At 31.6% G+C, this 25457-nt stretch overlaps 4 protein-coding genes across 4 annotated transcripts in view; 2 read left to right on the top strand and 2 right to left on the bottom strand.

Moving 5' to 3' along the window:
* The window catches only part of LOC105625745 (DNA repair endonuclease XPF), a 7075-nt gene extending 6163 nt beyond the window's left edge, over nt 1-912 (top strand). Inside the window, 3 exon segments of the mRNA XM_012207066.1 lie at nt 230-540; nt 645-758; nt 890-912. Coding sequence (XP_012062456.1) covers nt 230-540; nt 645-758; nt 890-912 — 448 coding nt within the window.
* A 21-nt stretch (nt 913-933) lies between these two features.
* Nucleotides 934-2980, bottom strand: LOC105625562 (zinc finger protein 277). Its single transcript, XM_012206885.1, has 8 exons — nt 2811-2980; nt 2549-2726; nt 2207-2409; nt 1897-2059; nt 1596-1808; nt 1369-1511; nt 1186-1287; nt 934-1121 (listed from the first exon to the last, which is right to left on the bottom strand). The coding sequence occupies exons 1-8, from the start codon at nt 2978-2980 to the stop codon at nt 1109-1111; spliced, it is 1185 nt and encodes a 394-aa protein (XP_012062275.1). The 3' UTR covers nt 934-1108.
* Nucleotides 2981-3410: 430 nt separating this feature from the next.
* Nucleotides 3411-14560, top strand: LOC105625560 (E3 ubiquitin-protein ligase TRAIP-like). Its single transcript, XM_012206882.1, has 7 exons — nt 3411-3526; nt 3765-4145; nt 4231-4335; nt 4408-4482; nt 4689-4855; nt 5237-5395; nt 14508-14560. The coding sequence occupies exons 1-7, from the start codon at nt 3411-3413 to the stop codon at nt 14558-14560; spliced, it is 1056 nt and encodes a 351-aa protein (XP_012062272.1).
* LOC105625561 (dystrobrevin beta-like) lies at nt 7688-18398 on the bottom strand. Its single transcript, XM_012206884.1, has 16 exons — nt 18239-18398; nt 17493-17709; nt 16711-16793; nt 16087-16238; nt 15903-16011; nt 15658-15824; nt 15452-15579; nt 15263-15361; nt 15082-15163; nt 14832-14870; nt 14634-14752; nt 13884-14049; nt 13370-13695; nt 11797-11942; nt 8544-8660; nt 7688-7947 (listed from the first exon to the last, which is right to left on the bottom strand). The coding sequence occupies exons 1-16, from the start codon at nt 18396-18398 to the stop codon at nt 7688-7690; spliced, it is 2370 nt and encodes a 789-aa protein (XP_012062274.1).
* Between the last annotated feature and the right edge of the window lie 7059 nt (nt 18399-25457).

Raw genomic sequence — 25457 nt, 5'->3', positions numbered from 1 at the left:
AGAGAGAGAGAGAGAGAGAGAGAGAGAGAGAGAGAGAGAGAGGAGGAGAGAGAGAGAGAGAGAGAGAGAGAGAGAGAGAGAGAGAGAGAGAAGAAGAAGAAGAAGAAGTAAGTAAGTAAGTAAGTAAGTAAGTAAGTAAGTAAGTAAGTAAGTAAGTAAGTAAGTAAGTAAGTAAGTAAGTAAGTAAGTAAGTAAGTAGTAAGTAAGAGAGAGAGAGAGAGAGAGAGAGAGAGAGAGAGAGAGAGAGAGAGAAGAGAGAGAGAGAGAAAGTAAAATGATTTTATATATGTCATATAAATAATTATATTACAGATACTAAAATTATATGTTTGTAGCAAGGACGAGATCAGCCCGATTCAAATGTAGCTGCTAAAATCGGAGCAGATGAAGATACAGAAAATAAGCAAATATTGGTAGAAAAATATAATCCTCATATTCAAGATTTTATAGGTAAATTACCAGGTGTACATTCAAAAAATTTGCGTGTTCTATTAAATAAAGGGAAATCATTAGATCATCTTATGAAGCTATCACAAGTACGTAAAAAAAACACAATTAAGAAACTTAAATTCTTCATAATATTTTTTTCTTACAATTTGTAAGTAAAAATATTAAAAATTAACAATTTTTCTATAAATAGGAAGAACTAAAAGAAATACTTGGAAATAAAAATGATGCTGAATTATTACATAAAGCTTTACACGAGAAATGTTTAACAGATGAAGGTCCGGGAACTAGCAAAGTTTCTAAAGTACGTGGTAAGAAACTTTTCTCTAGAGTAAAAAAATAATGTAAAAGATGTATCTTGATATTTTTAATACATTTAAAAAATGTTAATAAGTAAATGTTATTACAATCTGATAAACATATTTTGTAAAATATATTGTAGTTATAGCATTATGTCATCTTTGATACAAGTAAGAAAATGTATATATAAAAAGCAATATAGGTAAATTTATTAGATAATAACCACAAATGTACAAGATCTTATATAATATATAAGGATGTAATATTTATATTTCACAAAATGAGTCAACAAAAAATTTATTGATAGAATTTCGAATAAAATCAGTTTGGATAAATTTAGCTTCTATTCACAGAAAATCATTTATAAATTACACCTGAAAATTGTTAATGCATTATTTGTAATTTAATTGATATATCTTTCTTTTCAATATTACTTACATTGCTTCAGTAAGATTTTCAACATCACTTTCTTCATCGCTGTTACTAGTTGCATCAAGATTGTACAAAAATGAATCATTTTCAGACATAGGAAAATAATATCTGGAATAAATAATAAAACACTTAACGTAATTTCTTATTTTTTTATGTAAATTATATACATATAATTACAATCATATTTACTCTGGTTGATCCCAAACTTTTTGTGTGGCAATTTTACAATGTTGTTGATTCTTCATGTGTTCCAAGACATTGTCCGATTTTGTTTCGCAGAAGATACATCGTTGTAATTGAATTTGTCTTTTTATGTAATTGACTACTTTTACCTATAATTTGACAATATGTTATAGAAAAGGGGAAATACATATTGTTAAAAATACAAAATTAATAATTGCACGACAATTCTTTACTTTCTGGTAAAAGGTCAGATCTTTGACAGTTTCTTCAAAATCAAAACTATGAGCCTCTTTCATATGCCTCAGGATACAAGTAAATTCATTGTTGCTATAATTACAAAATAGACACGTGATTGTGACAGATTCATCATTCCAATCAGACCACGAACTTTCTTCATCCTCGTTTTCACTGCCACCTCCTATGTCGGGTTTTGTTTTTAAATTAGCCTGTAGAAATAAAAAATTATATTTCTGAATTATATTCTGAAAATTATATTAATAAATTAAATATTTCTTATCTCAAATCGCACATTACCTGTTTTCGTTCCCAAGTCTTTTCTGGCTCTAAATAATTGTTTATATAAAATTTATCATACGCTTTATTATGAGGATTTATACTTTTGTGAAATTTTTTTCGCATATGTTCTTTCAGTACCATACGATCCTTAAATGTTCCCTCACAATAAATGCATATTAAACTGAAACGATCGACAGAGATAATTATATAATTTCGTACAAAAATTCTTATTACATACATGTATATCGCATTGTACTGAATACATGTAGAATACTAAGTAGAATGTAAAATTCAGACATATATGTATATCAGTTTTTTAATGTAATACCTTTCAATATTGTTTTGGATTTTGTCTAGAAGCTCATCCACGAATACTAAGTTTTCTGGCTTGCCAAGATAAAGATTGTGCTTCTGATACAAATGTTTTATGTACACAGCACGTGATCCACAGATTTCAGTACGGCAAAATATACAGCCGCGCTTAAAAGTGATATCTGCACGCTCAGCTTCTTGTTGCGCCAATGTCCATTCCTTAACATAATAATTATAAATATAATTACAAACGATTATAAGAAAAATTACATTATTACATAAAATTATCAGAATCGATTATTATAAAGATTATTATAAATTACATATAACTTTATTGATTTTACATTGATATACATACTAGTTTAGCTCGATGTATCTCATCTCTCAAAGTCTTGTCCTCCGACAAACAGTCAGAAAGCAGAAAGTAATGCTCATTTTTACTTGGCTGCCCATCCGGTGTGCAATCCATTAACAGTGTACTACAATAAGTCATCAATGGTGCTTCTTTAAACTTTGTGCTCCAGTAATGTACATAACTGAAATTATCAATATTATTATACTTCATTACAAAGAATATAAACATAATGAAGGCAACAAGATATAAAATGATATTATCCTACCTTCTTAAATTAGCTATTTTCCAAACATCAGCTATAACAAGGCGGTGCACTTTAAACAAGTGTGTAAGAAGGTCTGTCTCATTCGTCGGAAGAACAAATATGCAATCACACAATAAGCATTTCGTATCACATGGCTTATCATCCAAACTGACAAATTGTGACTTGTACATTGCGTTTAATTTGAATATAAGAGAAAGAGAGAACCCGTATTATAATTATTTATTTATTTATTATTTATGTTTTATTCTTTTTTATTTTACGCATGTTTACTATCGCAAATGCGATCAGAAATCTTGCTGCAATGCATTACATTTTAATATATATTCAACACCGACTAAAATTTCTATCGAGGGATATTCGCATTCTGTGATTTCGAGGCGAAAAATTTCGCAAATTTACAATTAAATTATGATGGATTGCAAGCACTGTAGCAACAAGACCCGAGGCCGAAGCTGAAGCAAACTGAAGTCCACCAGCTGTTCTACTTTCACGATCAGATCATGCGCGAGCAGTACGAAGTACGAGCGCTATGAGCACGCTGGATTCCATTGGAGACGAATAAGTTGCTGTCACTGTCGCTGTGCTTTCACTTTCATTAGAATGAAAATCCTTTGCGTAATCTGTCAAGACCAATTTGTCTCATCATCCGATGACATCTTTTTCACTCATTGCGGACATGTATTTCATCACCGTTGCCTGTTACAGTGGCTTGAAAGGTAAACATGATTTATTGGTTATGTTTCCATGCGAGGGATACGTATCGTAATAACATTAGTTTCGATCGTGCTTTTCGTCTTCCTCTTCTTAGCAATGAAACGAAAATCTCGTTTCATTTTAAATGTAAAAGTAGGCTGCAAGATAATGGACATAAAAGAAGTTCTTTATTTTGAGATTTCATTTTGTAAAAGAAACTCGATTAGATATTAACTAATTTTATATGTATTTGTTCCATAGGTCAAAGACCTGTCCGCAATGTCGTAATAGAGTGACAGTAGAGAAAATCCATAAGGCTCATTTTACAGTTTCAAATACCGAGAGCATAGCAGATAATGTGGATAATTCAACTCTGCAAGGGAGGATAGACAGTCTGCAGTTTCAAATTTTACTGAATGAAAAGAATATCAAGTATTACACTTCGAAAAATATAGTTCTGGAAAAACAGAATGCTGGCCTTAGACAGGAAGTGCGAAAAGTGGAAAGCGAAATGAGGCAGAAAAACTCGACCATCTATGCTTTAAAAGAAAAAATAAATTCTTTTCAGCAGAACTATCAAGAGTGTGATATTCTCAAAAGGAAGCTATCTCAGAAAGAAAGAGAAGTGGAACAATTCCAAAAGTATGTTTGTCTATGTCAATCATCTTGCCTAATTTAATTATTGGCAGCACATTGATGAACTGATCTTTATTGTACCTGTTTGTAGCATGTATAAAACACTGTCAACGAGTACACTTGAGGATGTACAGGGAATGATTGGAAAAACAACTGATCATAATACTTTGATTAATTATATTTTTACGATGAAAAAGTATGTTTTCATATATCTTAGTCTTCATACACATTAATTTTAATATCTTACACAATTCGCTTGTAATTTCAGGATAATGTTAAAGAAAACGAAAAAAATAGCTAATCTTGAAAGTCAACTTACAAGGCATCAGCAGTCCTTAGACAAGTAATCTAAAATTATATTTATATTTTTCTTTCTATTCTTATATTTTTAATACTAAAATAATTAAATCTGATAGTGTTGTGATCTTTACTTTATATTATTTATAATGTAAATTAAAAATATTTAAAAAATATATTTATAATAATATAATAATAATATAATATAATATAATAATTATGATCTTTCTACTATATTATTTCTGTTTTCAGAGATTTGCGTTTCGCATTATGTGAAAGTGAAAATCTAGCCCTACAACATCGAGTTAATGAACTAGAAAAACTGCTTACATCTGATCAAAACTATATTTCCAGCTCTAACAATCAAAGTTGCTCCAATTCTTTTATTACGATGCAAACGGTAAATATTTATAACCAGGTAATTAAATTAATCCTGAAATCTGTTGTAATGGAAATTAGTGCTGCTCTTAACGCAAATTTTATTTTACTTTGTAATACAAATAATTGTGTTCTAGTTTATAATGCATTTTGAAAAATAGAAATGATATCCAAATCTCATAATGCTATATCATAATATAATGAATAGATATTTTCATTATAAGATTTTTTTTTAAATTAAAGCATAATTTTTAATTCATTATCCGCCATTATTGATCCTTCCTAGTTTTTGCATGTAAATTTTTGCATGTAAAATTGTTTTATATATGTAGGATGATATTTTGTTATCGAGAAAGTTTATATTATTTTAAACAACATCTTCGTTCATCCTACATATATAATCGATTTCTTATTCTTTAGCAAAAAAAACATAAAACAGGAAACTGCAGGTCAAAATAATTCATCGACTTCAGAGGCAGAAATTGAAATCATTGAAACAAGCCAGGAAAACTCTATACTTAATTCTACACTCGACGAATGTCCAACTGTTACAAAAAAAGCAAGACTAGGTTTGCAATCAGGTAACAATAGCAAGAAGACAAATGATGTGAATAAGGACAATATTAAAAATATCGCAGGGATAAGTTCACAATCAAATGTTAAAACTTCATTGAAAAAAAAACTAAAAAATCTTTCGTGATATTATGAATTAAGCGTTTGTACAAAAAGTAATTTAGTATTAAATTTATTTATACTACAGTTTTTATGTTGCTGCATTTTTTAGAAACAGAAAATAGAATTCTACTGAAATTATATTTCTTGAGCTATATTTCTTTATAATGGAATCTTTTCCTCAATTTTTATTCTTTTTTTATCTATAATCCCACTACACAATTGATTTTGCACCTGATGATATGTATTAAGTAAAAATATCCTTGCGTTTTTCATTTGTTTTCTTACTCTGTAACATTGTATGGACATATGGTGAGAAAAACAGAATTTTAATTTAAAGAGGGAGGTTCCAGAATAGTGGCGGCAAATATAAATAATAAAGCTTTACTAATTTATTGCAACAATTAACTGTATTATTTTTCTACAGACAATTTATATGGTAGATGTGATATTTCAATTAATATATTTTGAATCTTCTATCAATAATAGTAATGGAGATATTACACGAGTTCCGCTTTTTCGAAAGTAACGCTAAATGTGTAATATTAAAAAATTGTTTATATCTTCTTTACATTAATGATTGTAGATGTCAATACGTTGTAACAAGATATGTATTTATTTATTAATCTAAGAACTATTTTTAATACAGAGTATTATATATATATTATTATATATATATATATATATATATATTTTGTGTCCATTTGCATCTGTAGTCATCTACCTCAAGCAAAACCTACATAAGATTCTCAATAGTGCACTTGTAATTCTACCCAATTAAGTTCCACATGTATTTTCATTAATTAACGTTTAATTTATTATGTGCCAAAAATATATCCAGAATATAAAACAATGTAAACTATGAAAAATATAGAGTGAGCTTTTAAAATGACGAATTATTCACTTCTCAAGGGATTAAGATGACCATTTTGATATATGTCTATAAACTTTTATTCAGTTTTCATAGGCGCTACATCATTTTCATACGTAAAGAGATAGACAAAAAAAATTCTGACGTCACATATGTATATATACACAGGATATCTCGCAGACAGGGCATGTCATTAAGTGTTACAAAACGCATTGGTTCTTATCAGTAGCAGTCACGTTTTAACAATTGCATTTAATCGGAATACTCTCTTATATTCTAGGAACTGAAAAACGAGTACTTTGTACGTAAGACTAGTTTCGTTTTTCTACTTTTTCGTATTCTGCAATTGTAAATGTGAACGAATTCAAATTGTCATTCGAAGCGTTATCTAATGCATCAATATTTTTATACTCGTTTATATATTATTACGTTTTTTATTTAATAGCGTTATTGTACGTCAAGCGCCGGTATGAATGTACAAAACACACTCTCCAAATCAAGTTTCCGCTAAACTTGTAATATATTAAAAAATTGATTTAATTGCAATCGCCTCTTATTGTTACAATTAAGTATTTCAGGTTTGGTCAATATGATAACTTGTGCAAAATTTTTTGTATAATATAATATAAACGTCTGTGAAATAGTAATATTGCGAGATAATAAAATCATATCATCAGTTACCAATTATTGTTTTAAGTATGTACAAATATATGCTTCCTTAAAATTAAACTAGTTTTAAAGCGATAAAATTACAAGATACATACAGTACTCTTGTGTATTGCATTTAATTCACTTAATAGTAATTACAAATACTAATAACAATAAATAAAAAATATAATAAAACGCAAATGCTTATTTTCATATTTATATAGCTGTGTATATATATATATATATATATATATATATATATATATATATATGTATGTATATGTATAAGTGTGTATATTTAACAAACTCTGAGTCTTATTACAAATTGCAAATAAACAGAGTAGCAAAATCATTGTATGCTCGCGATACAAATGCCATTCTAAAAATGAATAACGGTTGGTACTTGGTTTCGTATACATGAAAATCTTCATGACTTTCGTATAATTCGTTCGTCGATTTTTGCATCGTCTTTCGACTACAAGTACCGCCTTACAAAATGCATAGATTTTCGAAAAATCGCACAACATCCAATTCTCCCTAAGATTATATTGTATACTAATGTCAAAGTATTAGTCCACAGTGTGTATGTGTATGTATGTGTATTCAATCGCTCACTTTTCTTCACTGTATTCCTTAACTCGTATTTTCTCCTAACATCTGTAATATTTCTTGTTGGATCAGTTTATCGATTGACCCATCTCTTCACCGCTTCCGCCCAATTGGCTTCATCTTCATCTTCTTTCTCACCGTCCGCCTCTTCTCTCTCGCCTCTCTCCTGCTCCTGTTCGCTGGACAACGTAGCGGACGGTGTTTGCGGTATGCTGTTACGAGATCTCAATTCTGCCAAAAAGTCATTCTCTTGCTGATAACGTCGTTGCAGTTCCTCTCGCCAGGAATTTCCACCGCCGCTACTATCATCGCCATCCTCGCCAGCTTCAAAGTCTATAAGTAGACGCGACTAGTTTCAAAATTCAGTCGCACAAAAATACTGAGATTATTATATTTGTTACTTTCAGCTCAAACGATAAAAGATAAAGTAGCATATCTATATTCGCTGAATTTAATTCCATTTCTCTTTCTCATTGTCTTCCCAAGTAGATCTCTCAACTTCGAAGGTTTATGTAGTATATTATCTGGTATTTGAACATATATAGACTTATAACTATAGACGAATAAGAATAATCATTTATGAAGATATACGACAAAAATCCGTAGGATAACTTATCTTAATATTATCGTCAGAAGTATACATCGTAGTTGTGTGCGTGATGCTTATGAAGATGAAAGAAATGTAGAGATATATTATTAAATATGATACGAGTATATATATATATTGTATGTACAAATATGTACAGTTTGATTTTTGCAAAATTAATGTTGAAAGTACCAAAGAAAAAATTAAACCGAAATATTAATATGAAACTCGTAGATTAGCGCTTGAAAAATTTAAGGATTGCTTCAATTAGAAGAGCAACATTGCGAAGATCTAAAGTGCAAACGGAAGTAAAATTAATGAAAGTCGATGTAGAAATACTTACCTAACGGTTTTCTGATGTTCATTAGTCCCGAGTTGTGAGAATGGTCCTCCTGGTCTGAGTCTGCAAGCCACCAGGACACATTCACGGGGGGTGCATCACACACATTCCACAACACGTCTAAAGTGTCATTTGTATATTGTATATAGTATAATGGAATGTCTATTCATCGCGATCAAATTCAATTAAGAAGGTATACATACAGTTTGTATAATAAGAGCGTGATATAATTAAAAAATTGCTTTTTATAATAAAATGAAAAAAATTACATATATATTATTTAATTAATTACGTTTTTATAATATTTTAAGTTGTTTAGTCGTTGTTGATAATTGGAATCTCCTGCATTCTTTTTACTTGACACATTATATTCTCAAGGTAAAGATCTACATATCAAATGAACTTATCCAATTAATTGTTTCATCGTTTATATCTTTTTTCACGAAGCTTTAATTTTATTTTCACACGTTATTTTCTCAATCGAATTCATTTTGGCCACTTTCATTTAATATTTCGATGTTATTTTCTTCTTTCCATCAGATGCAAAAACGACTTCGATGTTTCGATCATCCAAAATATCCAAGGAGATAAAGTGTTAAATCCTTGTTTTGAAGCAGTCCTATTTTTACTGGCTATAATAATTCGTTGGAGAAGTCTATTAATTAGAACATGGGACTAAACTGAGTCGATAGATTTTTTTTTTAATTATTTGCACGTAAAGGAATACAAATAAAGAAATTCAAATGCTTTCATCAAGAATATCAATATTTTTTTCCTTCAATCTCGAAGGTTGATAGAAATTATGTCTATTCATCCTTTTTCGTATGTTCCAATAGATCATAATTGACAGTTTTTGTTTCTTCAAACTGCTTGAATCACTTACTTATATTTTGACTTATTATGTATTTCGTAGTTGATTCTCGTGATATTTATAGTCCATTTAGATTCCAAGGATTTCACTTAATTATTCGACTTTCTGATGTAATGAACAGTCGATCAGGCTCTTGTTAAACAGACTGTATATGTCCTTATCCATATAGAAATATTTTTTTATAGTTTCTATTATCGTCTCTACTTTTAATTATCTTTTTATAGTGTACAGCTTTCTTAAACTTAGGTAATTTTGAATTTCTAATTTTTTGTTTTACACTTATATCAAATTATGAGTTCATTAGTTTAATAAATAATCCGAATCTCGAACTTTTCTTAACATTAATGTGTATTTGGAATTTCTTGGAATTGCGAATTAGATTGTTGTTGTCATCTGTGATCTTGCATGTAATGTAGTCCGTGTGCTATTCCACTAGGCTAATATTAACTAACTCTATTCTAGAAAGAAAATAAATGAAATCGTAGAAACGGCAACAGGCAAATATACAGACTATTTTCCAACCGTTCAGACTAATTTTAGCATTTACACTCACTGACAGAAGTAATGAGGAAGGTATGCATACGGTTATTTGGAGACGACAATTTGTGGCCTTCACTTATATAAACTTTTCTCATTACTTTGTTCAGTAAAATGTTAAGTTGTCGAACGTTTTAGAAATAAACTGTATAAAGAAAATATACACAGTATCCCAAGGTTATTGCACTTTCTCTTGATCATAAGATATTGAAATATAAAATGAAATTTACAATCGTTAAAAACTTTTTAAAAAAATAATATTTTAAATATGATTAAAATTGAAGTTTAAATGTGCAAGTAAATGACGAAATTCTCTATTAATAGTTTTTAATCAAATTTAAGTAAGAAAAAATATTTTGTATCTCATTAAAATGACGTAACTGCTGGAAGAAAGTGTAATAATTTTTAATAAGGAATCGTATGTATATTTCGATATTTATATGTTCTGGCTTGAAAGAGCTATATTTTCGTATATAATCATTATATTATTAAAAATTTGCATAAAAATTATATATAATGTAAAATATTGTGATATTAGAATCACTTATCTCAATATTTTATTTGATTGGATTGATAGGATTCACATCGATCCAATCATTATTTACTTTCCTGCAACAAATATATTATTATACTTACGCGATTTTCCAGATATAAACGTATATACATAAAGATGCATTCAAGTTCAATTCAAGTATATCCAATGAAATATATCTCATGTATAGATAGCATTTGTATAAATTAATTTACAAATCGACTATGAATATCAAGACTAAAAACAGATGAAGAGTCGCATCTTTTTCATGCTATATGATCCTTTGATAATATGAGAATTCGAATATAAATAAATGCGACATGGCATGCCTGTACATTCAACTCAAATGCGATGATTGAAAATATTTCAGAGATAAATGTTAGTACACAGTACTATATACGTATGATACATATACGTATGATGTGCGAGAAATTAACATACCATTTAGAAAAATTGAAAATATATCTGTTTTATTATTTTATACGTTTAGAATGAAGATGAAGAAGAAATTTCTCATAAAATGGCATGAAACACGCAACTAATTAATATATATACATCTGTGTATATAGTGTAGTGATAGTGAGAATAATGGTACATGTAGCAGGAGCAAAAATAGTTGCAATAGTAATGAAACAGTGTAATATATTAATAACATGATTTTGTTATAAAATGCTACGATAATATAGTAAATGCAGATCAGTTTATCTATTGCTCACCTCGCCTTCGAGACAATCAACAATTTGACATATTTATGGCACCACTGATAATAAAATCGTAATCCGTATTACTAACATGCCATCAGCTAAAAAACGGCGATAGAGATGCTAACATACTTCGTAGCTAAAAGCTTGCAATATCAAATTGATCTGTACAACTCACGACGAGGCGCTATATTGCCTTTTAAAAATTACCTTCAATTCTGTTTGTGTGATAGTAATACCTATATTCTGCGAAATTCATGTACCAACTATGTATTGAGTATAACGTACTATATCACGAAAAATATGCTCAGCGGTATCGTGTAATTATACTATTTAAAACTATAAGCAGAATTGGACGTAGCTTTGTCAAGCGAATTTTCGTCAGCATTACATTTGATAATAATTTTAGAAATTCTAAAATATCTTATGTATTATTCAATTATAACATGTATATATTTTTTCATTCCAATTATTTTTCTAACACATTCAAATATATTCTCAATTGAAGAATATTTTTTAAAGTCAATTTCTGCTTTTTCAATACATCCACGTCCAATTTATCAATTGTTATTATTGATACTAATTGATTTTATAGCGCATTATTATTCAACATACCTGAATTTAATTCCCTCACAAGCGTTGACATGGCATTAGTAACGCTGTCGGCAGCTACCAGTAAGTCGTTTCTTAAGGATCGGCCCAAACTATTATTGGCACTGCTGGAACCGCTCCCTGGTAAGCTGTTTGTCCTGAACGCAGACCTGACATCGAAAATCTCTATTTTCTTGGCGCGAAGCAATTTCCAAATAAAAGTTGTTTAAACAAAAATTGCAGCATGCAATTTTTATTGCACAAGCATTATTCAATTTGCTTAACGTAATTTTTACACATACAGTTCGCTATAGTTACTCGCGACCAAGGCATATAAGCGTCTACAAAGTTTTAAATTAAAATTAGCAACTCATCGATTATAACAATATACACATGCACGATTTCAGAAAGCTACGATATTTATTGGTATCTAATATACTGTAATCTAACAAAAATATATCAATATGGCAAAGTTGTGAACGCATCGCAAATGCTTCGTTTCCGATCTATTAAGGTATTTGCCGCGTTTGACTGGTACAATACTTGCAGGACGATAATATTTACATATCGCAGCGCTTGCATAATAAATACGAAATAATAATGTTTTAAAGGTGGATGGTGTTTTTGCACACAAGCTTAGAGCAGAAAAAAAGGATCGGATGGGTAACTTATACGCGTCAATTTTACATCCAACGCATCAATACTTTCCTTACAGGATAATTGCTTTTGTACTGTACATAAAAATGATACATTTAAGATGACTAATAATGATAGCAAACTAAAAGAGGATATTCATATATAAGAAACTTACATCTCGAACCTAATAAAACTTAAAAGAAATTATTCAAACAGGGTTAAAAGCGACATGACATGGGATACAAATATATCTACTATATATATTTATAAGATATAAATCTGACGATTTAACATTTTATGAGGTACTTTCACTTATTTCGCGCTAGTACCACATTGTTCTTAATACTAGCTTAATTAGAAATCGCTCATATTCGCATGCAGGAGAATTTAGGACTTCTTTAGCTAATTGTGAAGTAATCCGTATACTGTGCAATAATATCTCTATGCCAATTGCTACAATAATGTTGACAGGAGAAATTAATTTTTTAATGAACACATGATACAGGTATTTTGTCTAATAAGTGATGAACCTGCTTTTTGAGCGTTTTTCAAAGTTGATTTACAATACAAGTCAATTATTCAATCAATATTAATTAGTAATTTGATTAAATTCAATGTGACGTGTGACATAAAATTACTATTTTTAATTTTTTGATATTTTATTGCGAATATTGATTGATATATAATTAATGTTTATTTAATTGCAATCTAAATATATACCTATATTATTAGAATGTATTTTATGTACATGGAATGTACATAGATTTCTAAAGTTCGCTTGAAATGTCTAAGTGAACAAATTGCTCTATGTAATATATTATTCTATATATATTATATAAATTACGTGTACAATTATGTATCACGCATATTTTGTTTATAATTTTCTGTCTTTGCTTCGCTCTTTTCGCGCTGTAGAAGGTCCTTTCGTTTATATATTCTCTCTTTGTGCATGCTTGCCTACCTTACATCGCCGCCAACACACGACAAGCTATCTGGAATGGGGTTCTGTATCGTGCCGAGCATAGCGTTGCCTTGCACGTTAGCCACTGTTGTTGTCGGTATGGGATTTTGATAGCTCTGAGACATTTGTTGCGACATTTGCTGCTGCTGTATTTGCTGATGTTGCTGCTGTTGCTGTTGCTGCTGTTGTTGTTGAGGTGTAGACAAAGGCCCGCCCGGAGTCGGTGGTGCTGATCTGCTGCTCGGTATTGCACCAGGTGGCAAAGGCGGTGACTTCGTACTTCGTGGCGAACTGTTTGGTGTTGATCGTGGAGATGCCTGATGATTCTATCGAGGTAGATAACATTGTGTTACTAATTACGTTCTTGTTTACGCGAAACTATAGCATCCCTCTTTTTTAAACTTCCACACTTCATCAGTTCACCTTCTAGTTTCATCTTTAAAGACAGAGAATTGGAACCCATTTAACTTTTACCGTTTAAAGAAGCAGTTTTGTAAAATGTTCGTGAAAGTACCTTTAGCATTTTCATTAAACCTTCCAGCTGCACCATTAATTGTCTTCTGGAATCTTGCAAGGTCGCTAGATGCGTTTCTAGTTCGTCCTTTCGCTGCCTCAAAGCTCGCAATTCTGACATTAGTGCCGGATTTTCTAAACCCGCGGCTTCTATCTCTTGTTGCCTTCTGTAGCGAGAATAAACAATTTCTTGAGAAATTGTTAAATACGATTTAGCACAAGGAAGTGGAATGTCACACATATTTCAATTATTAAAATATAATAATATTCCACTTCCAATCATTTACTTTATAAGCGTTGTGATGTGTGATTAATGTAGTATATGAATGTATTAATATATGAATTCAATCCAATGAATATATAAGTCAATTTGAAAGAGATCAAGAATACTCGATGTTAATGAATTCATTTAAACGTGAATTTTACTGTTATGTTCATTTCTATCAAAGAGATTAATAGATTATCTTCAATTTTGGTTTATACTTTATCTTTTATCTTCTAGTTCTAAAAATCAGAAAAAGATAAAATTAAATTAAACCGAGATCAAAGTTAATCTATATTGATAGAAATGGATATTAATGGTAATATATAAATATGTATCGTTTCTCTCTGTTCCGTTGTGCAGGCTATGCAACCAAGGTAACACAAAGCGAAACAGAACATTCTGAACATGCGTGACCCTAGGATGGGTTAACAGGATGAAATCGAGGTTTAGGTTTGATATAAAGGAATATAAACGACACAGGTATACCTTAACCTTGCTATCTCGCGCATTATCTCCTTGTTCTTCGCTTCCAATTGCGATATAAGTTCACGTTGCGCCCGCGATGCATCTAACGATGCCAGATTTACGTCCGACGGTGCACGACCCTATAATCAGAAATATTGTCGCGAATGAAACGATCCGCAATGTAAATTTTTACTGGTAATCTAAATAATGTTTACTTACTGCTTGATCTGCCTGGGACATTCTGGACGCGGTACGAGGCTGTTAAAACGAGGCAGTTATAAAATTAATATTAGTGCCAGAGAATGGCCACGATAATAGAAAACAGAACAATTTAATTGGCTTTCACGGCTTTTGCAAATTTAACGGATTAAGATAGTAGCAAGAGCATTCGCGCTTTTAACATTAAGCAAATTATAACGCGTGATGTAAATAGTAAGCGTAAAATGTATGTAAATTTTAATGGACTTACCACAGTCCTAGCTTCTTGTGCCAACCTTTGTGCATATCGTGCTATTAATTTATGTTCATCGTCCAGTCTTGAACTGTCCATACTGGACGATATACAAAAGGAATAAGTAAAGCATGGCGTCTGTGCGCAAATGGCAAAGGCAAATAAATTGTGCATAAATTAGAATTTCGTTCGAGCTTACCTTCTCAGAGTCGAACGACTATCCACCGATCCTGAATCAAAGGGGGCCATAAACCCTGGATCTGGAAAACCGTTGTGAGATGGTAAAGGTGACGGTGGGCTGGAACGTAATGAATTTATTTAGATTGTAAAATAATTCTGAGATATAATGAGCGATTGTAATGTTATACGAAATGATAAAGATACTAACACTATGTGCGACAGATCTAGCGTTTTCTCAGGTTGTTCCGGGAATCGTGGTAGACTGTTCTTTCCCTTCTCAGGAACACATCTGAAACTCTTTCGCAGAGAGTGACCAATCTGTTTGCTTGGTGATTTCTATCAACAAAAATTCATCATTGAAAATTGAATAATGCAAGAAATGTTTCGAAACATATAAATAACGGAAATACGTACAAAGCTGCTATACTCCCTCGTTTCATGATCATTATTGTGCGTTCCTGAAACTTTACCACGCCAGAAACAGTCTTGACATAACTGATACGAATGGCACTTTTGACATCTGTAGCGGAACCCAGTGAAGTTTTCTTTGTGACAAGCGTCGCACATAATAGGATGAGCAACTGCAAACAAGAAGAATGACGCAAAATCTCATCCACCGATCGATTTTATTGTTAGTCGCTAATTTCTCGCGCAACTACCTGTTTCTACGGTCGCCATTCTGTGATACAACGGCAACCAAATTAAGCAGTGTGGTCCAGGATCTGACATAAGCGTATCCAAGAAGTCGTTTACGGTGACTTTAGAGTTCTGCCATATATAAAGCATTATCTGTTTAGTCTAGCAATGTATTAGAGCAGCTGCACATATACGTATAATGCGTACCGCAGGAAAAATGGAGTTAGCAAGACCATCGGAATATCCAAATGACGGGGATTCGTAGACTGCCGCGGTTAAAGCTAGAACTTCTTTCAGATAATCGGCGAACCTCCAGTGTATCATATGTCCATTGCTATCAGATATTTGTGAGTATATATCTATTTATAGAATAAACGTCGTTAATGAACTTAGCTTTATGGATCAACAAATGAATTGTCCTTCACCAATTTTAATGATTTGGATATTGTAGAGCATCAAAAAATATTATTTATTTTTTTATTTGTTTATTATTTGTATATTCAAGGTTTAGAAGTTGAAACAATTCAAAAGTAACGGATTTTTTTCATTTTCAATGAATATTTTCAAAAGAGATAAAAAAAATGTTTTTATATAAAAGTTTTATAGTATTTTATATTCTCAATAATGATGTAGTTTTTTACGTTTTTCGAAAATGGTAAATTTTTTAATTCACTCTCACTCACAAGGAATTGTTTCGATCCCTAAACCTTCACATAAACAGATAATGAAAATATGGATGTTTAATATTTTTTTATGCTCTACAACAAAGCTGAAAATCAATGAGAGACAGTTCTAACAATTCCTTTGTAAGAGAATGAAGAAACTACTTACATCGAAATTTATCCATGAGCTTTCCCGCGCATAATGTTGCCAGAGCTACCTTCACTGAGAACACGGATATTTTATTGTTCTCTCTGTAAGAAAATCACACAGTTTAATTGGGTGATAATCGTATCAAATAAAAAAACCTACATATATAAATATATAATCATCTATTTTTTTAATCATGTACTTTCAAGTGATTTATTATGTGCGTTTTACGGCGTCACGTACCCACGTAATAAATCACTATAGAAGCAATATTGGAAATAAATGATTAAAAAAGCAGATAGATTAATATTTTTCGACCTCCCCTGATTTATTATATGTCATTAGAGTTCGAGCGAAACTTTTTGCTGAAACACTCGGCTATATGTCAATTTCAACCGAAACCGAAACCAAAATTAAAAAATAAGCATCCTATAAAGGTCATAAATATGCCCATATATTTATTGCTCATATATATACTTTTTCTTCTTAAATATCATAATTTATTAAAACAATAATTAAATTTTGACCGAAAACGAAAACTGAAATTTCGGTTTTATCAATTTTGGAACAAAGAATGTAAGTACTTCTTCTTCATAAATTTAATTTAACCATAATTTAATTATTGAAATAATTAATTTTCAGTCATAATTAAGTTTCAGTCAGGTTCTAATTATCACTATATCTGTGTCACAAACATTATTATCAATAGCTGAAAATAGAAACTGAAAAATGTTAAAATTCAGAAAAGTCTCTAATGTGCATAATCATTTAAAAAACGACATTATTTATCTTATCAAACGTACCCGCTGGTATAAGCAGCCAGCAGCCAGTTCATCAACAATGCCGTAGTAGCGTCAACTTTGGACTGCTGCGATACTGGTACTCTCTTGTTCAGCGCATGAAACAGGGAAGACAGTAGTGTTTCGAGTCTGGATACTCCTAAGGTGCTCGATGGTTCCAGCGTGTTCAGACCGTTCTCTCGAAATGCTTCGATCACGTTCCATATATCAACGTTGTGTACTGCATAAAATCATACATGCGTTATTAAAAAGGTATATACCTTGACATTTACCTTCATACAACATTAATTAACGCAAGCCTGAGCGCCACGTTCTCTTTAAATTCCGATGCTGACATCAAAATACTGTTAATTATCATTAGCGTAGTCATATAAATGTGAGAAAATTAGCATTTCTTAGTTAATCTCCTAGTCGTGACTTAAAGATCTTTGCCCTATATTAATCATCATAAAGGCATGATAGAAGTAGAGATTATGAGTATTTTAACAAGGTCACTGATTTAGTTTTTATAAATTGTTTAGTTTAATAACCAGAGCATATTTATAATTTCTATTTTTTTATAATTATTATTAATTTCTATATTAATTAAACTAATATAATAAAATTATTGTTGTAATAATTAATTTTTGTATTAATACTACATTAATATAGTAATAATCAGTATTATTCAATTTTTTATTTTTTCATGGATAGTGTGTTTTACTTCTAAAAAATCTGTACACAAGTAATGTTAAAATGAGCATACTCACGATGCACTTTCTTCTGTATAAATCTCAGCTTGCAGGCGGTGCGGTACGATGCAAATCGTATGGTGTCAAAATTCTGCTGTCGCATCTCCTGTAGAAGCTGCAGACGGCTCGTCTCACCGCTACTTCCGTTTCCCGATCCACCCGCACCTTCCTCTGCCATTTTCACTGCGAAAAACGAGCGGATGATGCGTCTCCTCACTGAATCTTCTTGCGCGCTTCTTCGCGATCGCTTATAGTTGTTTCATAATGAGCGGTACGATTCTGCGCTCAAGCCTGACATACACTGCGTTGTTTCTTTTTTTTTCTTATTATAGCGGTAAATTTATGCACGGCATAAAAGATCGGTGAGTACGCGTAAAGCGAAGGTCGTTGAAGTGATTAATCGTAGATTCATTAGATGACAAAGAATTATCTCGTGCATTATATTAACGAATATTCCGCAGCAACTATATGCATTACGACAGCGCAGCGTCACAACACGAATTTTATTATATTTCAAATAAATGGCGCATGAGATATCACTGTGCATTTCGTACCAAAAATAGTGACAGCTTCTGTTAAAATGAATTTTTCAGTAATGCCATAAGAATATCAACAGAATAATTTACATTTAAGGCTGCGACATCATTTAACATTGCTTCATTATATTCTTTATTAGCTCTCTCTAGTTCGAAGTAATACATTCCGTCGCGAATTGATAGAACACTTAGTATAACGCATGTAGATACGCAATTGGCGAAGCTGTTCTTAATTTATAGCTCATATAAGATGCGTCACGCTGCGTCGTGATGAGGAGGACGAGATTGTTCATCATAGGCCTAATGACTGGAAAGAGCTAATTAGAAATGATTCGAGAGTACACGCTATGTATTTGTCTTAGGGGAATATACCATATTACTAACATACAAGCGTTTTCTGCATATGAATCTACAATTGCGTAAAAATATTTTTAATTAATAATTTGAATTGATAATCAACATTATACTATAATTTAAGTGATCATTTAAATACGCAAATTATTTCTTACTTCGAATGTTCAGATAATCTGATCTTTTGTTTCTTTTTTCTTTGATATTTAAAAATTGAAATATTTTTGAAAGAAAGGTAAGGCTAATTACATACACAATTATTTACACTATCTTGATAATATTTATTATTAAGTTGATTAAATTAAATTGAAAATGAAGTATTTGAATTTTGCTCGTTCATGAGAGATAATTTGAACGGTGAAAGGTTAATATTAGCTCTCATAACAAATTTTTCATTTTAGAGGATATACAGACTAATATTTTCGGAAAAAGAATTAATTCAAGGCTATTCAACCGTGATGATATAATCCGTTTTACGTAAACCATTGACCTGGTTAGGAAACGCCAATATCCCGAGATGCAATTGATTTAAAACCGATCGTTCGTTTGCTCGAGGATTATTTTTTTTTTCTTTGGTGAACAAACTTCGGTGCTTCCCACGTTATTTTCATTGCGTTCAAATCAATGTGCCAAATTTTACGATGTAATGATTTATTTGTGTCGCAATCGTAATTGAGAGATAATTTAAGGCGTTAATTTTGGGACACAAATTTGTTATGCATAAAATTCATTTTTAATTTATGTATGATTCATGTCAGGATTCAAGATAGAATTCAATTAATAATTTCATGGGTCATGTAATATGACAAATACTTAAAGAATCAGAATATACATGCATATGAAATATTTAAATACATGTCAGAATAAATGGTTCATAAAATTTAATAAGAAATAATTTCTTTCCCTTAATCTCGGTGTGAAAAAATTTTCCAAATATCTTGGATATTATAATATTTATAAAAATAATAATGCATTATTAAAATGTTTGTTTTTCAAGAAATCTGGAAAAACAAATGTTTATCTATTTTTCTTTTCGGAATGTAAATAGAATGCTATCTTAAAATTGATACAAACCATATTTTTAAAACCTTTGGAGTGGATCTTTAAAGAATAAAAATTGAATTAGTCTTAAAAAAGAATGATTCAATTTTCAATCCTTAAGAGTGAGATTTCACTCTTTTAAATAAGATTCACTTTAAAAGTTTTAAATAAGTTAAATTTAATAAGAAATAATTCCTTTCCCTTAATCTCGGTGTGAAAAAATTTTCCAAACATCTTGGATATTATTTATAAAAATAATAATGCATTATTAAAATGTTTGTTTTTCAAGGGATCTGGAAAAACAAATGTTTATCTATTTTTCTTTTCGGAGTAATGTCGAGCATCGCATTTAGTTTCAACAAATAAATTGAGATAGCAAACCGGAATAGACGGATTCAAGAAGCAATGAGAGAATAATCGGCTGATAGCTTCGGCGAAATGAGGGAACTAAACGCGAATGCCTAAGTTTGAATCAATACGATAAGTGGGCCAGGTGGGGGGGAACGTAAGATCGGCCGAAGAAACGAGGGAACGACCGGGAAAGGAACGCCGGGCGGTCGCGGGCGCGTTTGAAGGAACGCGCGAAACGGAGCAACCGGGAGGCGCGGCCAACTTCAGCGCGTTGAGAAAATCTCTTCAGTACGAGCGAAGATCAGAGCTGCGCCGTTGAAACGATGAGAATCAAAAACGACGCAAACATGTTGGCTTCTACGGATGGTACGTGATGCGCTTTTATACATTCTCATATGATTCACGTTCGTCACGTACGATCGTCTAGCTTCTTATCGAGCTTCAAAGAACGATATTGCTTATACTACGAAAGGTTTACATTCCTGCTACATTTTTTCTCTCTTTCTGTAAATCTCTAACATATATATATATATACATATATATATATATATATACACATACACGATTTCGAATTGAACTTTATAGTTTGTCTAGACATAATCAATTATTTTTTACTTGATTTATTTTATTTATTATATTACTGGAAAATATACATATAACATAACGCGTGGCAATAAGCGAAAGCAACAAGCTCCGATACGTTTGAGCGGGGAATATTGTAAACTACGCGCTTGCGCGCGGCCTGGAAGAGACTTCCTCCAAGATTTTCTTCGGGACGATTTTTGAGCGATTAAACTCCGATTAATCTTAATTAATTTGATCGACAATAGCTCGAAGCGACATTTTCAACCATGTTAATTGTTGTCCCTCTGATCTTTTATATCCAACGTGCAATTAACAAAAAGTTATAATTCTACCGTCACAAAATATTAGAACAAAATATTATTACTGATTAAGTTAAATTGCTGATTAGTAATAATAATAATTTTATTGAATAAAATTATTAGAAAGAAAATAAAAATAATGTGTAAAAAAAAAAAGAAACAAAACACAGTGCAATTAATTGAGAGGAAGATTGTCCTTTATTGAATATAAAATTATTATATTATTAAGCATGCAAATAAACAAATATGCTGAATAAATTAATAGAAATTTGATTGCCTCTAAAATAGCAGAATGATCCTCTTTTGATTAATTGCGCTGTGTTTTGTTTCTTTTATATTTTCTTTGTATTTAATTGCTGCTTTTATTTCTTTTTTTATACGTTTTTAAAAAGATTTGTCCTAGAACGTTAATAAATGCTTTATGTATCTATATCTTAGAGTATAAAAATATTTTTTAATTAACGCAAGCGCGTGGTTTGCGTTAATTAAAATTCAGCACAGAATCAATGACACACGAGACATTATTAACGAATACCATGATATTCTCCCGTTTCGAAGCGTTTCTCGCTTCGTCGCGTCCGGCGTCAACAGTGACAATCTATTTCTTTTTAATTGTATTTTATATTCTATAGAATATAGTCGATTAGATACGCGCTTTATTTCCCCGATCAATCTCAAAGACGGATAGCACGTTAATAAATGATGTCACCGCAGTTACCTATCAATAATTCAGTACCTATCAGTATCAACTGTATCAAGCTGTCACTTAACGCGATCTCGTTTCGAATTCACGATCGAGAGCATACGGATTTGCTGCAGGAGCTCGAAATAAACGACAAAATATTGACGTTTTATTTCGAACGCAGAATTTGTTTTGGCACTTAATCGGATTATATTATAGTTAACAATAGAGATCTTATAATAGGCCACGAACGATTTGTTAAAATTCTATGAGAAAGATATGCTCGTATATTCATAATCAGATATTTAAGCAAGTTTATCTTTAGATGCTCTGTAGGCAATAAAATAATTCTTAGAGCATCTGAAGATAAATTTAAAGAAGTCTTAAATACATATAAAGCCTGACTATGAACATATAAGGCAATAATTTTTTCCTATATACATTATCTTATTTTAACTTATACTGTTTCACTCTATAACTTTAAAACAATTTTATAGAAATTGAAGCTCAAGAGATAAATCTATAACTTTAATTAAGATATAGAGTGAGATGGTATAAGTAGAGTGAGATATATAAATATAAGAAGAAATTATATATACCTTTCTCATAGAATTTTAACAAATTTCGTTGATGGTCAGATTCTGATATAGGGACTCTAATCAAAAACAATTATCAATATTTGAAATAATTGGTATTCGGAACATTAAGTAGAATCTGTCTCCAGTAGATGATATAATTTTAGTTCATCATGAAGTCAATCTTACCAATTTATAAAACACAAGGTATAATCTTATCAATTTATAAAATATTTTAATATTCCATTCTCATTTATTATAACAATCAAATTAAGTAATTAATCATCTCCAATCCTAGATCGGATTATGAATTAAATCGTTTCATTTTATGCTTTTTTCTCGTATTCGAAAAGAAATACCTAAAAAAAATTTGTTAGGTATAAATTTAAGAGGAATAATAACGACAGATTAGAGAGAGAGAGAGAGAGAGAGAGAGAGAAAATGAAAAGAACGGAGGACAGCTTCTGCAGGCACCTAACCTGTTCTACCGGTCGGTTTACCTATCTATCTACCTGCCTGTCTGCCGACTTACCTGAGGCGCTCTCTGCGCGCGTATCTTCGGCGAGAAAAAAAGGATACCGACGGGGGCGTGGAGTCGTCGACGCCGTGCCCGTGGAAGGCCTCTCTCGCCTCTGCTCTTATCGCCTCGTCATTAAATCGCGGGAAACAGGCCAGAAGCTCGGGAGAAACGGCGGTCGTCGATGTCCAAGAGTGACTGTCCTCGCCGGACGACCATTCACGGGAGCGTTTTTAACAAAACGCGTAAACGTCCGTCTCGCTTCGCGACGGTCGATATACGTTCGTGCTCGCGAGGAAGAACCACGGTGATCGTCGAGTGTGCGAGCTATGGATCACGGTAATATATACGGGACGGGACGCGGATTTTGCCCGGAGACCGGGACGTCACGGTAAACAAGCTCACCACACAAATCCCGATCCGACGCACGTCGCAGCCATCACTGACCGTCGCTGATCTTCTCCGCCGGTGGCGCCTGATCGCCGACCTGAACGGCTGAATGGGAGAGAACGGGGAAATCGGACCGCGGCGACGCGCGCGATGGATTCGAAATTAATCCGGGCGATCATCCATGGACGTCGCGTTGACTTTGACTGCTTTTAGTATTTCATTATTCAATGGGAATACTAAAAATCTAGTTCACAATTTCATTTTTGTTGTTCACGGAATGTTAAACAAGAATAAAAAAGATACTCGGAGGCACTCGGTATTTTTGAATGCGTCCTTGTATATATGTATATATATATATATATTCGTTGCAAAGTACTGAAAATGTGTAGTATACATAACGCGCATTAAAAATCTTTCAGCAAAGAGTTTTCAGTATTGGCAGTCTATTTCAGAACGCGGTCTTTAATAAGTAACAAACATAGAACGACTACACTTCGACTTGTGTTACCAAATGAAAATCATCAAATCACCCACTATTTCTATTCTATATATGTGGAATAAATGTAGATTAATTTTAATCTTAGTTCAACTTATTCTTCATCTTTTTTTAATTTTTGGACCCAGTTTCAACAACTCATGATTAACTCTTGCCCGAGATTCAACTTATTCATTATCTCTTTTTCAATTCTAAAAATGGAAGAAATAAGAAACAAGTTGAATCTTAATTAAACGTTAACTGAATTATGAAACTGGGCCTTAAAACTAGTAAAAGATGAAGAATTTGTTGAATCGAGATTAAAATTAAACTACATTATAGAAATGCGCCTGTGTCATCTGTGACTACGCTTACACAGACACCCTTAGGGCCTCTTTTACCAACATCGAATAACGCTAATCGATGGTTAACTCAATCATCACAACGTGAGAATTAAATTGCCAACGTGAGAAACACAGCAGAGGAAGAAAGAGGAGACATTATGGTACCTCAAATTGCTGTTGGCACTTCTGCGAGTTATTGTCAATTGATTTAACTAGAAGTTGGTGAAAGAAGCCCTTAGGCAAGTTTAATAACATTCGTAATTAGAAACTAATCACAACAGTCATTTCATCCTTCAGAGTAATAACTGTGACTGGCCAGTTTCATAACTACGGATGTTATTAAACCTGATTAAGAATGTTCGTAGTCTTTTGCTAAAAAGACTACGAACAGCATTCAAAATGTTAAGGATTTCGCAGTTTAATTTTCTATATTTATATTGCACTATAGCACATCTTGACATCTTTATGTCAATTTGTGCACTACATATCATACCATACTATTGAGTATGTTCGAATTCACTATTAGAAATTAGTTTGAATTGACGACTTGAACTGGGATGGATGTACTTTGACTTCGGCTCAAATGTTTTACATCATTTTTATAAATTTTTTAAGTATTTGTGATGAAACCGACCGAGGGTTTCCCACACTTATGTCTTGCCTTCGCAATTTGTTTCTGATTTCGCATTTCTGTTTGTTTGCGATTACCTTTTGGAAGATTGAAAAAGGAAAGATCTTTCTATTACTAAATTTACCTTCATCGGAGAAGACATGAGCCAATGAAAGAGAAGAAGCTATTAAAAGTTCAACGAGAAAAGTAACGATTTAATAACGTATCGAGAAGCTGTCATATCGAAAAGCAAGCTTTATTAATTAAATAATACATTTTATACGAAATAACTAAATTGTAATTTAGAAATACTAGCTTTTGCATGGCAGTGATTTGTAAGAGATTTACAGGCAGTGTTAATTCGGCATTGAGTGAATTATAAAGACAAAAATATATACCTTGAATAATGATTTTAAAAAATAATTTTTCCGCAGTACTCTTTCCGCTATATATATATGTAGAAGTTAGTTCTTACAATTGA

This window comes from Atta cephalotes (assembly GCF_000143395.1).
Source record: "Atta cephalotes unplaced genomic scaffold scaffold00003, whole genome shotgun sequence".
Classification (NCBI taxonomy): Eukaryota; Metazoa; Arthropoda; class Insecta; order Hymenoptera; family Formicidae; genus Atta; species Atta cephalotes.
The sequence above is the reverse complement of the archived record's forward strand: the minus strand, read 5'-3'. Positions and strand labels throughout refer to the sequence as shown.

Excerpts from the sequence above, each read along its gene's own strand:
- LOC105625562 (XM_012206885.1), bottom strand. The coding sequence starts at position 2,980 with ATGTACAAGTCACAATTTGTCAGTTTGGATGATAAGCCATGTGATACG. Across the intron at positions 2,727-2,810 it reads AAAATAGCTAATTTAAGAAG|TTATGTACATTACTGGAGCA; the intron begins GTAGGATAATAT and ends TGATAATTTCAG. Across the intron at positions 2,410-2,548 it reads AGATACATCGAGCTAAACTA|GAATGGACATTGGCGCAACA; the intron begins GTATGTATATCA and ends TATTATGTTAAG.
- LOC105625560 (XM_012206882.1), top strand. The coding sequence starts at position 3,411 with ATGAAAATCCTTTGCGTAATCTGTCAAGACCAATTTGTCTCATCATCC. Across the intron at positions 4,483-4,688 it reads CATCAGCAGTCCTTAGACAA|AGATTTGCGTTTCGCATTAT; the intron begins GTAATCTAAAAT and ends TTCTGTTTTCAG. Across the intron at positions 5,396-14,507 it reads AAGACTAGGTTTGCAATCAG|GCTATGCAACCAAGGTAACA; the intron begins GTAACAATAGCA and ends TCCGTTGTGCAG.
- LOC105625561 (XM_012206884.1), bottom strand. The coding sequence starts at position 18,398 with ATGGCAGAGGAAGGTGCGGGTGGATCGGGAAACGGAAGTAGCGGTGAG. Across the intron at positions 16,239-16,710 it reads GCTCATGGATAAATTTCGAT|ATATATACTCACAAATATCT; the intron begins GTAAGTAGTTTC and ends TTCTATAAATAG. Across the intron at positions 11,943-13,369 it reads TGTGTTGGCGGCGATGTAAG|GTCTGCGTTCAGGACAAACA; the intron begins GTAGGCAAGCAT and ends TTTCGATGTCAG.